The 13,792-nt window shown below is 46.1% G+C and overlaps 3 protein-coding genes across 3 annotated transcripts; all 3 read left to right on the top strand.

Annotated features, from left to right (window-relative positions):
- The first annotated feature begins 532 nt into the window (after positions 1–532).
- LOC125511201 lies at positions 533–3,689 on the top strand. Its single transcript, XM_048676520.1, has 4 exons — positions 533–960; positions 1,701–1,814; positions 2,287–2,795; positions 3,157–3,689. Exons 1-4 carry the CDS (start codon positions 643–645, stop codon positions 3,380–3,382), a joined length of 1,167 nt encoding a protein of 388 aa, XP_048532477.1. The 5' UTR covers positions 533–642; the 3' UTR covers positions 3,383–3,689.
- Positions 3,690–3,788: 99 nt separating this feature from the next.
- Positions 3,789–5,139, top strand: LOC125511202 (chaperone protein dnaJ 39-like). Its single transcript, XM_048676521.1, has 3 exons — positions 3,789–4,426; positions 4,529–4,637; positions 4,878–5,139. Exons 1-3 carry the CDS (start codon positions 4,127–4,129, stop codon positions 5,018–5,020), a joined length of 552 nt encoding a protein of 183 aa, XP_048532478.1. The 5' UTR covers positions 3,789–4,126; the 3' UTR covers positions 5,021–5,139.
- A 6,120-nt stretch (positions 5,140–11,259) lies between these two features.
- On the top strand, positions 11,260–12,280 carry LOC125507531 (dnaJ homolog subfamily B member 12-like). The gene is made up of 3 exons (XM_048672084.1): positions 11,260–11,627; positions 11,739–11,859; positions 12,048–12,280. The coding sequence occupies exons 1-3, from the start codon at positions 11,331–11,333 to the stop codon at positions 12,278–12,280; spliced, it is 651 nt and encodes a 216-aa protein (XP_048528041.1). The 5' UTR covers positions 11,260–11,330.
- Positions 12,281–13,792: the final 1,512 nt, after the last annotated feature.

The following is a 13,792-nucleotide window of genomic DNA, read 5'->3' as shown; positions in this document are numbered from 1 at the left end:
CATGTTGCGCATCCGCCGCCATCCTCCTCCACCAGCAGCCGCAGATCTGGCCAAGACGAGTCCCGCCACGAGAGAAACGCCGCGCCGCCACCGGCACGCGCGCTCCGCCACGACGACGCGCCTCCACCGGCCAGCGGTTGCGCTGCCCCACGCCACCACCGCCAGCAGCGCCATCCGACACGCCGGCCTCCGGGATCCGCCGTCTTGAGCGAAGAAGAGGCCTCCCGCGGCCCCCGCTCCAGCCAAGGGCGAAGGAGATCCCGCCGCCACCGGCACCACCCGCCGGCGGCGGCAGGGGGAGAGGGAGCGGGTGGGGGTAGGTTATGGCGGCTAGGTTTGGGGCGCCCGGGTCGCCCGCGGGGGAGCGAGGCGGGGCCAAGAGTTCTTGGGGCCGAGTTCCAGCAAGTTATCTTGCACTCGTGGATGAAACACCTCCAAGTTATCCTTTGAAACTCTGAATACTGCCTCTCGAGTCTCGAGTGACACGCGTCAACCTAGTCAAGCACTTTGACTTGGTTCGCCGTCACCTGCGCTCACCAATCCCACTCCGCTCCAGTCCATTCCTCTCCCCGGACGAACTCCACCAAAGAAAAAATCGGCACAGGAGCGAAGCCCTAGGCCGCTCTCCCCTGCTCCGCGTCCATGGCGACGGACGCCTCCCCCCCTCCGCCGCGCAAGAGCCCGGGGCCTCAGCCGGCGGCGGACCCCCCTGAAGGCGCCTCGCCGCTGCCGGCGGGGTACATCTTCATGTGCAGCGGCGAGACCAGGCCCGAGTGCTTCAGGTACAGGGTGCTGGGCCTGCCGCGGGGGAGGCTGGACGCCGTCTCCCGGATCAGGCGCGGCGCCGCGCTCTTCCTATACGACTTCCACGCCAAGCACCTCTACGGGCCCTACCGCGCCGACTCCGACGGCGGCCTCGCCCTCGAGCCCGCCGCCTTCCAGGGCCGCTACCCTGCCCAGGTACCGCCCCCGTCCCCGTCCCCTGGCGATTCGTGCTCATAAGGTCTGGAGTTTGGTATTAGTGGGTGGAGTATGCTGGGAATCATGGTTCATTGTGCGCGTATGAATCTTTCCACCCTAAAGAAAGAATGGAGCTTGAGGATTTACGGCTCCATGTGTCACTGAAATGTGGGTCCTGGTGCCACATTTCAGTGGCAAATCACCAGGTCCCCCTTTTTTAGACAGGATATTAAAGAAAGAGAAGAGTTTTCACTTTTCACCAAGTAATTAAGCCACTATCACAAGTTTACGATGCGATGATTGATGAAAAGTTGGGAGTCAACTCAAGGACTGATGCTTGTAGCATACAGGGAGAACCTGAAATACATTAGTTACAAGTTAGAACAGTAATGTTTCATTCTCCAGCCATACAAGCATTTTGGGTCGCCCACTGTCGGTCCCTCTTAATCAGTCGTAAACTAATTTTGTAATTTACTACTGGCTTTGGCAATGAACTTTGCCGCACTTTCTTTTACGCATGGTGAAAACTCATTTCCAGTGCTATTAATGATACGTATTTTGTAAGTCCGTTATCTCCCAAAGGAGTCGTGACTATTTTAATTTTCTGAAATTTGATTCATCTTGGCTCATATTATGCTCTTTAGTTTCCAGTGACATCCAGCAATCAACTTCATAGGTTAGCTATACATTATTATTATTGTTCATAAACTGAGTGTTTAGTGTTCTTCTGCTATGTGCAGGTCAAATTTGTGATTGATGGTGATTTCATGCCTATCCTAGAGAGTAGCATAAGAAATGCCATAAGAGAGAATTATTCCCGTGGGAAATTTTGGCCTGAACTTACCTTTACGCAAGTAAGTGGGAACCAGTGTTTATTTATGTTTTGTACACTTGAGGAGAGGTGAAACGAACTGTGCTGAATCTTTCTTAACTCCTGTACAAAGAGGTTCTAACTTCAGGCAGTCTGCCAGATGAACACTCATTTTCGCTTATGTATGGTCTTTTGCATACAGCAAAGTATCAAATTAGTCAATTCACATCTTGCTGTGCCTAGTTTGAACTTTGAACAGTAGTTTCCACCCTTACTTCAGTACTTGCTGTTACGGTGTAAAGTGTAAACACATGTAGAAGCAAGTCGAGATTGATAGGGATTATTATGTAATCTGTATTCACTATGGTTTAACTTTGAAGAACTGAACTTATCTTTGCAATGCGTTTATCCTCCCATCTTTCTGTTCTGTCTTAATTTTATCAGTCCTTAGCTGTGAACTATATCATGCATTTACCTGCACTGAATTTTCAATGTTTTTGGTAATTCTGTTGTAGGTTGAGAAACTGAGAGCATTGTTCCGTCCAGTTACTTCACTGCCAGTGCCAGAGGCACCACCCCTGCATTATGTTGACAACAGGCATCCCGCTCAATCTGCTGCTTTTCTGCCTCCTTCAGCTTCATACCCAACACAGCCAACTTCTTATGTGCATCACCCAAGCACTTTTGCTCCTACTCCAGCTGCTCATCTGGTGCCAAATCAACCTTACCCACGCCCAGATTCTCACCTTCCTGTGACTGCTCAATACACAACACCTGCTTACTATGCGACCCCAACTGCGTATCCGTATCAAGCAGGTTATCAAGCATATGGTCCACCTCCTGCCACCTACCACTACGCCCAAGCGCCTCCTTTGCAATATCACTATGCGCAAGCCCAACACCCTGTGCCAGAACATGTTACAGACCCTGCCTATTCCTCTGATCCCTACTATGCTGCTAATCGGAATGATCCATATCGATATGATGCTGTGAAATCTCATTACCAGGAAACTACTTCTGGGAGGTATGTATGGTAGCCACCGATTGGTCCTAGTACTTTCCTCTTTCCTAATATCTGCTACATGCGAAGAAATCATTTTACAAAACAATCTGTATACATCCGTCAAATGTCGGCCCGTTGATGTCTCGAAACCGCATTGTTCAGCTAGTCTAGATAGTTCCAAAAAGAAACTACTTGCAGGGACAATGTGGATATAGATACATACTTTGCGTGTTGGAACTGCCCATTTATTCATGTGTTTTTCCTTGTGGCTACATGCACAAATAATTGATGGGTTTGTACGAGGCATGTGTTTTTCCTTGTGGCTACATGCACAAATAATTGATGGGTTTGTACTTTTGCCTCGTACGTTGTTGTGTTTCAGAGCTGCCTATGGTGCACCACCACATGAAGCAGCCGCGACGAACCTGCAGCTCGTCAGGCACCATGGGTACGCTCCAGGCAGCGAGGGTGCAGCCGGAGGAACCCCACAGCGCAGTGCTGAAGGAGCAGCGCCGGCGATCGATGATGACAACTGGCCGCCCGCCCCAGCGACCACACAGGCTGTGCCATCGGTGCATGGCGTCGCAGCTGCACCAGCTTACCTGTGACCATTCAGTTCTTTTTGCTGGTGTGCTTGACCAAGGGACTGGGATTTCAGACCGGTGAAAGATGGCATCGCTCTCGTTTCTGCTGATGTGTTTGGTATGATGTACAGATGGATTCAGCTGCTGCTCTTTGGTTTGCTAGACTAGTGGTACTAACTGGTAGCCTAGCACGATCCTTGACCGTTTTGCGCAAGTTGTTGAGATGGGTCATTGTGTTTGTGGGTGTTTTTTTGACAAAATTGACTCCTTATCGAAAGTTCAGCCAAAAGATAATCCTTTTGCTCAACTGAGTGAAATGAAGTTTCCAGTACAAGATTCTCACCGTTTTTTTTAATCAAATCGAGATAGCAATCGTAATCCAACTCCCTGAAGAGATGGTTTTCCCTCTCAAGGTTGCTGGAAAAAAAATCCAGAGATATTATGATGCTAAATCACCCAGAATTATTACAAGATAAATCACCCATAATTATTACAAGTATTATTGTTATCTTGATGTTCATGATGATAAGTCACATGAGAGTCCTGCATATTTAAAATAGGATTTTGTTGTATCTCAAATAAGTCGAGTAGTTGTCCAATGATGAATTTGGAAGACGTTCATAGTCTGAACCGCGGTGTGTTGCAGCTAGTTTGTCGTAGTCTTTTGGCACAACGATCACCAATGTAGCGCGGCCGTTGGATCCTCTGCGCCGGTCGATCTCAACGGCGGAGGACGCGCCCGAAGCGAGCCCCGCAACCCCATTGGAAATGGCGCTGTCGGCGCAGGCCGCCGTCGCCCCGCGTCTCCTCCACCCTCCCTCGCGCCGGCTCACGTCTGCTCCAAGTACGGCGCCTCCTCTCCTGCCCCTCCTCCGCTCCGGCTCCGTCTACCCCCGGTGGACGCGGCGGGCGAGCGTGCGGGTCCGCGCGGGCGCCGGCGGCGGAGGCGAGCGGAGGAGGGAGTCCCCGTACGAGGTGCTGGGCGTGGCGCCGTCGGCGTCGCCCGCGGAGATCAAGCGCGCGTACCGGCGCCTCGCGCTCAAGTACCACCCGGACGTCAACAAGGAGGTGCGGTGCTCCCATCCAAGCAGCAGGATTCAGCGATGGAACTAGCTTCAGTACTGCTACCCCAATGGAGATTTTGCTGACCAACCTCCTGGTTCAATGCAGGCGAATGCTCAGGCCAAGTTCCTGAGGATCAAGCACGCCTACAACACGCTGATGAGCTCGGAGGGCCGGTCCAAGTACGCCGATGCAGAAGAGGAGTTCGATTGGCTCGGTACTGACATCTCCTCTCTTCTCTTCTGCTCCAACAAACCATGTTTTGTTATACTCACTGAGATGGGCATCTCATTGAAGTTTTCTGCCAAGAAACTACTGTACTTGTAGATTTAAGGTTCCATTGCAGTCTTCTTTCTTTGAATCTGCAAGTAAATAAGATACTTATTCAGACGTAAACAAGCGTGATTGATCGAAAAGTGTTCATTTCGCTGACACCGCTCCGGTTCTCATTTTGTAGCGGCTATCATTAAAAGCATGGAAGCATATCAATATCAGGACTCGGATGATGACCTGGATTTAGACTGGAAACCTGAAGGCCTGTGGGAACAAGTGTTTGCGTACTCTCTAATTATATCCATGCTTATCTACGTTCTCACATAATGCACTTAGATATGTTTGTTATATATACTTGGATGTTCTCACACTTTTAAGGATGTGAGAATACACTTGTGTTCCTGGTTGTATATGCACCCTATATGGGTTTTTTTTAATATTTTAATAAAAACTCAAAATAGGTAAGAACTATTTTGACAAAAAACTTGACTTACCTTTGCACTAGTATATAAATTTTCACGAAAAAAATAAAAGTTGACTTCACAGCAAAAAAGTCAAAATTAATTTGCTATTATAGGTCACTATTCACACTATTTTAGCCAAAAATTTGTCTTTTTTGAAAAGAAGTCAAAGGGATATTTTCTTTTTGTGGATTTTTTTTCTCACGGGTACAATAAAAGGTGAAGTTTATTTCAAAAATATTTTCAGGATTTTTTTAATTTTTTGTTGAATTACTATTTTTTTCCATATAAGGTGTAGATGTCCACATAGACCACAAATCCGCCTCCCATGCTTATCTACCTTCTCACATAATGCACTTAGATATGTTTGTTATATACTTGGATGTTCTCACACTTCTAAGGATGTGTGCATTTGCATTTCTAAAGCAAATCTTAAAAAAAAACACAAATAGGGGGAGCTCAATTTGTATGTCAATCATCTCTTCTTGATGCATTGTTTTTGTAATTATCTCATGCTATACTCAATGGCTTTGTCACCAATCATCAAAAAGCGGAGACTGAAAGTGGACCTCCATTACCCTAGTTGGGAGTGAAATTCACCTACGGTCGCTGGACTCATCCCCAAACTTGACATCGGTCACCGGACTTATGAATACCTTGATAATGGTCATGAACGTTACATCAGTGAACAGAGACGGTCACCGCGTACGGTTTGGCTTCGTATTACGCCTTACGTGGCATACAGTTTGACCACTTGACCGACAATGTGACAAAAGTGTGTGTGTGTGTGTGTTGGGGGGGGGGGGGGGGGGGGGGGGGGGGGGGGGGTGGGGGTCATAAAAGCTCCCTGTACCTTAGTGTACAATTTTTCGTCAATCTTCCTAGCCTCTCCCTCTCTCATTTCGATCGCGGTTGAGGCGGGAAGATAAGGGGTTAGGGGGGAGTAAGTGGTGGACTTGATCAACCACCGGCGGCTTGATTGGCGACGAGATGTTTTGTCTGGAGGAAGGCTCGGGCAATGCCTGTTCGTCAGAGGCAGGTGGGTTGAAGGAGACGCTAGTAACCGATGGCCCCTGTTGTTTGTCACCCGGAGAATGAACCACCACCCAATGGTAAGTGCCCAATGATCCACCCTTTTCTGCTCGAAATCATGTGGCGTCATCCATGTTTGGTGTCGCATTGCCATAGTCAATCGATTTTGAGCATGTACCATGTCAAAATCGGGGTTCCGTGCTAGGGTTTGGAGTGGGGTTTTGGTAGGATTTAAATATAGGGACATTGAGGTCCAAATCATGTGATGTTGTCGTTCTTTAGTATTGCATTGCTATAATATATTCACTTTGATTTAGCATGACAAAATCTTGATGTTGCGATAGGGTTTTGGACTGGTCGGTTAGGGGAGGGTGTAAATTTGGGGCTTTTTGTTTATGATGTTTAATTATGTACTCTGGATGTTGCATTAATGCAATACATTTACGTTGGGATGTTGTATATATGCACATATGAAGATAACCCATATCTGTCTGTTCAGACATGGCAGGGAGAATTTACATGGAGAATGGTAGACATAAGAAGTATGGTGGCTAGAGACTTTGGTATGTTCACATAGACAAGATGACTTGGTGACCATCGGTTGTGGATGATCTAATAGAGGAGACAGGTTATGAGGTGGGAAGGATGAAAATGTATTACCGTATGCCTGGTCTACAAGTAAAAACTAATGGACTTAAAGAAATAAATGATCCTTATGGCAATATGAGGGCCTTTGTGACCTTTAGGCATCACTTCATGGATATATACCTGGTCCATGATGAAACCATTAGGGATCTTGATAATGTTGTGAGATTTCCAATTATAAAATTACCTCCTATCGTTAGCTCTCTTAAGCTTGGAGCTGTGGGAGCATAGTCCAAACCTATAAAAGTGGCTAGGCCTATAGTAGAGGAAGCAAAGTTCATGTGTGCAGCTACATTACTGAAGAAGAAAGGCAAGAGAGTGGCTGATATGGATGTTGCTAACAGTGCTAAGTATGGTGATGAGACTGGAGATGTGAATGACAGTGGAGACGCAACAGAATCATCAGATGATGACAGTGGCATTAACTACAATGCAGAAATTGCAGACAATGACTATGCCATCTCAAAAGGAGATGATGATTTGTATGTCAACGATTTCTTTGATGAAGAAGAGAAAAGGAATGAAGAACATGCAGAGGATTCAAAAGATGATGAGCTACACAGGCCAAAGTCTGATGAAGATGGAGTTAAGATGAAATTCAAAGCATTTAGGGATGATGATATTCTATGTCCTATTCCATCTGGGCAAGTGTTCTAGAGTGTTGAGCTACTTAGGAAGGTTGTCAAAGAATATTCACGCAAGAACAGGGTCAACATCAAGATAACATCTAATGACAAGATGAGGCTGACTGTACGGAAAACCGCCAGCAATCTTGATAGGGTGGTGCGCATGACCGGAAGTACCAGAAGGGATCACACATGGGGGGTTTAACCTAGGTTTGGACCCTCATCTTGGAGGTAACACCCTACTCCTGCTTTAGTTTTTGATTGATGGGGGGAACGCCTCGTGTGAGGGGGTTACAATATCTATGGAGATGTTGCTATCGAGACTGTGACTTGATGTCAATGCCCTGAACTATCCTAAGGTATCACCTTATAAAGGGGGGCGAGTCCTAGGGTTACTTGGTTTGCTAACTGGCCTGGAGCCCTGATCGGTACGAGGGCTTCTTGACTTGCATGCCAAGATGAAGACACTTCCGGATTGAGGGCTTCTTGTGGGACGAGGGGCTCTGGCCACACCTTGTCTTGTTGGGACCTAAGGCCGGCCCATCGACAAGCCACCCTCGGTTCAGTACACCGTCAGTAGCCCCCGAGCTTGTTTGGAGTTTTGGCCATGCTTTTCCCAAATTTCTTGAGGACGAAATCCGGACAAGCTCCTCCCATATAAAATGATTGAACTAGTCTGGCTTCAACTTACCCGGCCTTAGCTGGTTCGTCTTCTTTTCCAACTTTTACATGCAGAGATCATTTGACAATGTCATTGTGAGAACTAGCTGGTTCATTTCCTCTTTGCCTTGGATTGTAATTAACTTGTGGTCACATACCCGTAAACCTCAACGAGAGTCAAATACCATTTCTTGTGCTCTCTGTGGGATCCATACTCTTACTTCGAAAAAGCTAGAACTGTACTTTGTGCACTTGCAAACCATCAAGGGGACGGTGAGCAGTTATAGCAGACCGGGCATAGGCAAGACAAAAAACAGACCCGAATCTTAGTTTGCGGCAAGAACAAGCGTGAAGAACAGGCACAACCAAAGAACATAGTAGATCCCCGAGTAGCTGGAAATACGAAAAGGAACGACGAGCAAGGACGTCAGATCAGGAATAGGCAAAAGCGAAACCAAGTCCGAACTTTAGTCAGTCGGAGAAGCAAACGACACGTTGGCGGACGAAGCAAACAGAGCGCCAACGAGCGGCAAAACCACCATGGAAGCTGGAGGAACCGGGCACGGGATGTAAGAAGCACCTGGCGTGCACAACGTGTGGCATGCAGTGTGGAACGACGAAGATGAAGAAATCTCGACAGAAGCGAGAAGAGACATATGAGAGTTGGGGGCTACCCCACGCACAATGCAAACCCATTGCGAGAGACGGGCGACAAGAAACATGAGCCACTAACCAGCGGGACTAGAAACAAACATGTGGTTGGATGGTTAGAAGGACAATGATATCACCAGCCCACCAGAGAGTAATGGTGTTCATATTTTTCTGTATTTATTTCAAATTTTCCGGCGATGCACTTTCAGTGAAAGAAGACGTTCCTGTTGACTACAAGACATCCGTGGTGACTTCGTCAATCTTAAAATGATATGTCGGTTCAGTCTCTCGAAGATGCTTATAGGAATAAGATGTGCGTCTCTGTGTTTATAAGGACACAATCACGGTCGCGCATACAACATTGATGCGAAGTTGCATGATAAGAGGAGAAAAGGAAGTATCTCAAATAAGCCGAGTACTTATTCAATGATGAATAGATCAAAAAAATTCTTGGAAAAAGAGAGAAAATGTTCATGACGATAATTCACACGCTAGTCTTGCATATTTAAAATGAGGACGGATTTTCTACCATGCACGGGATATTCCGTGCATGCATCTTTCCGACACACACTGTTGTTGTGTACTATACACAGTACATCTCATTCCACTTCTCTCTTTTCACTCAACTTCTCCATTCTTTTTCATTTGATTTTCATTTTCATATATCTTTTGGGTCAAAAGTGTGAATTTTGATATCTTTGCATATTTGGGTTCTTGGCGACAAGAGCTATTTAATGAGACCATTGTTGAATGTATTTCCAGAAAAATGATTTTTGAATCTTAAAACATGATGAGACTTAATGAAACCACACAAAATTATAGACATTTGTCTAGCATAATGTATCGAAATGTTACATAAGAATTTATTGCGTCCCAATGTCAGGGATCTTGGTAGCACTTGGTAAATTTGTTTAAAAAATAATATTACGAGTTTGAATTTAACATGTATTCTTATGAAGTTATAGTAGGGTTTTTCATGTTCTAGAGTGCATCACTTTGTCACATAAAGTTTTACACAAATATTCAAAACATTTATGAACTAGACTCTCAGTTCAAAAGATAAAATGCATTCAAACTTGAAAATAAGATGGAAAAAACATGGGTGGGTAGAACATGGCATAGACCGCACAAAGGTAGCTACAGGAAAAGCTGCCAGCATTGATGGAGGAAGTGGGCACGCATATGCATATAACCAAATCTCCAACTAGATCAAGGGCTGAACCATGCAGGGCCGTTCCTGACATTTCAGGGGCCCGGGGTGAAAGTAAAACACGGGGCCCTTTAATATAAACATAAAATACTAGTGTATAATTTGACCTCGGCTCTTGAACATCCTAATACATATGTGTAAATATCTCCTGCAGCTAGCCCATTAATTATCATTAGGTAAATATGAAAGCATAGCTTAGATTCTCCCTCTAATTTGAACTCCAAAGCACGTCATATACAAATTTCTAGGCTACAGATCGGTGATCCATTTTATGAAATGATAAAAAGAAGCAAATCAGGATATTTAACATGAAGCTATGTCCGTATTTCATGTTGTAATCAAAAACTGATCATACCTGGATATTGACTAGTTCTTGTGAAATAGAAATATGCTAAAAGTCACGAAAACAGTATCCGCTAAACTTTGAAAATACTTGTAAAACAACACCGTTCTGGTGATACCTCGGCAACCATGAATCCAAACTGAGCAAACTGGTTTCGATTGAAATACAATCAACGACCATTAGAAAGTTGATTTTTGTGTCATCTCGAGATTAAGCACGGATAGTGCAGTTTTCAGCACACTAACCTTATCCAATGATTGGATTATCAAAAAGCAATTCTCGGCATCGACTTCAATTAACAAAAAGCAAATTCGGGAACCAGGGACTAGGGACTACCAGAGGGGTTACCTTTGAGCTGTAGATCATGGATTTAAAAATCAACTGAGATTCTGACGATCTGATCCAATGTAAGCAGACCTTGTTCGCTCTTGTCCTTTGCTCCTGCCTGCTGCTGTGCGGTGACAAGGCGAGGTGAGGGCGCTAGATCAGGCGATGATCAGGAGATGACAAGGGCGCTCGGCGCGAGGGGAAATTCATCCTTCGCCTGCGTGCGTGCATGCATGGTTGCCATATCAAGTTGTATACGTACACGCAAAAGGACTGAAGCCATGCTACGATCCAGATTCGTTTTCTTTCCTAGAAAAAATTGATTTTTTTTCAGCCGAAGCCATGGGCTACTTGCAAACCTGAGAGTGGGCCCTGCATCTTGGGGGCCCGGGGCGCCCCCCCCCCCCCCAGGGCCGGCCCTGGCACCATGCATGGGATATCCCGTGCATGGTAAATATGCTTTTCTCTATTTAAAACAGGATCTTGTATTTTGTGTCCTTAAATAAACAGGATCTATACTTCGGCGGCTAAAATTACAGTTTGCGTAAAAGTAGTAAGGAAGGTGCTGACACATCGAGAGGTTGCTAATCATCAGCTTATAACAGCGGCCGTTGGATCCTCAGTGCCGGTCGATCTGAACGGCGGAGGACGCGCTCGCCGCGAGCCTCGCAACCCCATTGCAATGGCGCTGTCGGTGCAGGTCTCCGCCGTCGCCGCCCAGCATGTCCTCCCTCTCTCACGCCGCCTCGCGTCTGCTCCGGGCCCGGCGCCTCCTCTCACTCTCCACCGGTCCGGCTCCAGCTCCGGTCGGTTGGCGCGGCGGGCGAGCGTGCGGGTCCGCGCGGGCGCCAGCGGAGGCAGGCGGAGGAGGGAGTCCCTGTACGAGGTGCTGGGCGTGGCGCCGTTGGCGTCGCCTGCCGAGATCAAGCGCGCGTACCGGCGCCTTGCGCTCAAGTACCACCCGGACGTCAACAAGGAGGTGCGGTGCTCCCCTCCTCTTCCCATCCAAGCAGCAGGATTCAGCGATGGAACTAGCTTCAGTACTGTTTCCTGATGGAGATTTTGCTGACAAGCTCCTGGTTCAATGTAGGCGAATGCTCAGGAGAAGTTTCTGAAGATCAAGCACGCCTACAACACGCTGATGAACTTGGAGAGCCGGCCCAAGTATTCGGGCGGCGGCCATGATGCACAAGAGGAGTTTGATTGGTTCGGTACTGAAATCTCTTCTCTTTTGCTCTAATGTCGAACTATATTTCGTGCCAGTCAGTAAAATGGACGTCTGATCAATGATCAACCACTGATCAGATGTCTTTGTTTTTCCGTACTTACTCAGATATAAGAAGTGTAATTGATCGAAAATGTTCATTTCATTGACACCACTTCGGTTCTCATTTTGCAGCGGCTGTCATTAAAGAGATGGAAACATATCTGAACTCGGAAGATGGCCTGGATTTAGAGTGCAAACCTGAAAGCGTGTGGGAAGCAGTATTTTCGTGTTTTCTAATAACCGCCATGCTTATCTTCGTGCATCAAGAAGACTTGATTGTCCTCATCAAGTTCTTATCATTAGAAGTGCGCATTTTCATCAAAAAGTGTTGTATGACAATCAACTCTTGTATCAGAAAGAGTTGATCGTCAGTGTTTATGTATTCTCTAATGATAATTGGTCTTATCGCCACTCTTATCTTCTATATACTATACCTGACATAAACATGATACTTATTGAGCTTATTTCATGTATAGCATATAATCTTACTATCTACTATCATGTTTGGCTATAAGTGGCACATCATTGGTGGCCCCCACAAAATGTATCTAGTTGTTGTCCTCATCAAGTTCTTAGTATGTACTTTCAAGGTTTTTAGTGAATCCAAGATTCACATTGAGTATAGAACAACCATACTATGAAGTGGGGCATAAGCAAATACTATGTTTGAACTCCAAGAACAGTTCCTAAGCCAAAATCCTCCAAATTCTACTCCATGGCCATCACTTTGTATGGGTTTCTCTAAGAGCCTTGTACCTCCGAAAATTTATCTTCCTACACTATCAACCCTCTTAGGGTTATTCATATTCAGGGAAGAAACCTAGTTTCAACAATTCGGAGCCACCGCTTATGTTGTTCCAGAACTGCCGAGTCAAATCCTCCTTACACGTCCTTTGTTTGCTATGGCACTTTTGAGCACATCATTTTTCTTCGGCACTTCCGAGCCGTGTCGGTTTGCTTCTCCACTAACTACTGGTCACAGTAGAACTTGGGTACCTCTCTTTCTTTTCAGACGGAACTTCCTAGTTGTGACTCAACACTTTCTACAAATTCTCATTCCAACAACTGCTCGGTTTACTACGGTAGCCATTCTATCTCCGCAAAAAGTGCTGCATTTTTTGTTTGGAAATGTCGGTCAACTTTCAGTTGGTACTTTTGAGTACTGTATTTCTTATGGTTCCTGAACATTGCCCTGCTCGTTCAAATTTATTTGAATTGTCTTGATAGTTTTGTTAGTTTACTACCTAAGTACCTATGCTTCCGCCCCTAGTATCTTCTCATACCCTTTCATGGCTACAACAATCTGTTTCATTCATCATTGTTCATCCTTGTGAGCCACTTCCATCCCACTTCACCTCACTCCATCCACCTACCACATAGAGAAAGAGGGATAAGGCAAGAAAGAAGAAAGAAGTGTTGGGTGATTCCATGTGGTAGGTGGATGGAAAGCCAGGAACTCCTCTTTATTAAATCCCTACACCTCAAATTCATATTTTCACCGCAATCCTACCCTTGTGTCAACATGGCAATGGGGAACCGCTAGCCACAGGGGGGAGAAACCTATTAGGGCAAGGGTATGGAAAAAAATACCCATGGCTAAATAAATGAGAAAACCTCACCCATCAGGTAGTGCAGATACGGGAGGTAGAAACCATACCTGCATATCCACGTACCCATGTACTAATATACTCTAACATGTGGGACCTAGATGTCATTGTCTAAAATTAAAAAACCTTGCTTGTAAGACCCCCAGTCTGTGTCGCCCAAATTCCATCACGCCATCGCACGCACCGCACACACTCATCCACCCTCCCAACTCTCGTTCCTGATTCCTCGCCCTGTCTCGCTGCTTAATCCTAGGTGGATAGGCGGGAGAC

Source organism: Triticum urartu, chromosome 5 (genome assembly GCF_003073215.2).
Source record: "Triticum urartu cultivar G1812 chromosome 5, Tu2.1, whole genome shotgun sequence".
NCBI lineage: Eukaryota > Viridiplantae > Streptophyta > Magnoliopsida > Poales > Poaceae > Triticum > Triticum urartu.
Note: the sequence above shows the minus strand (reverse complement) of the source record. Positions and strands in the feature narration are given on the sequence as shown.

What these genes read in the sequence shown, in the direction of transcription:
- LOC125511201 (XM_048676520.1), top strand. Translation starts at nt 643, where the DNA reads ATGGCGACGGACGCCTCCCCCCCTCCGCCGCGCAAGAGCCCGGGGCCT. An exon ending in AGGGCCGCTACCCTGCCCAG is followed by an intron (nt 961 to 1,700) that starts GTACCGCCCCCG and finishes TGCTATGTGCAG; the next exon opens with GTCAAATTTGTGATTGATGG. An exon ending in CAGGAAACTACTTCTGGGAG is followed by an intron (nt 2,796 to 3,156) that starts GTATGTATGGTA and finishes GTTGTGTTTCAG; the next exon opens with AGCTGCCTATGGTGCACCAC.
- LOC125511202 (XM_048676521.1), top strand. Translation starts at nt 4,127, where the DNA reads ATGGCGCTGTCGGCGCAGGCCGCCGTCGCCCCGCGTCTCCTCCACCCT. An exon ending in ACCCGGACGTCAACAAGGAG is followed by an intron (nt 4,427 to 4,528) that starts GTGCGGTGCTCC and finishes GGTTCAATGCAG; the next exon opens with GCGAATGCTCAGGCCAAGTT. An exon ending in AGAGGAGTTCGATTGGCTCG is followed by an intron (nt 4,638 to 4,877) that starts GTACTGACATCT and finishes CTCATTTTGTAG; the next exon opens with CGGCTATCATTAAAAGCATG.
- LOC125507531 (XM_048672084.1), top strand. Translation starts at nt 11,331, where the DNA reads ATGGCGCTGTCGGTGCAGGTCTCCGCCGTCGCCGCCCAGCATGTCCTC. An exon ending in ACCCGGACGTCAACAAGGAG is followed by an intron (nt 11,628 to 11,738) that starts GTGCGGTGCTCC and finishes GGTTCAATGTAG; the next exon opens with GCGAATGCTCAGGAGAAGTT. An exon ending in AGAGGAGTTTGATTGGTTCG is followed by an intron (nt 11,860 to 12,047) that starts GTACTGAAATCT and finishes CTCATTTTGCAG; the next exon opens with CGGCTGTCATTAAAGAGATG.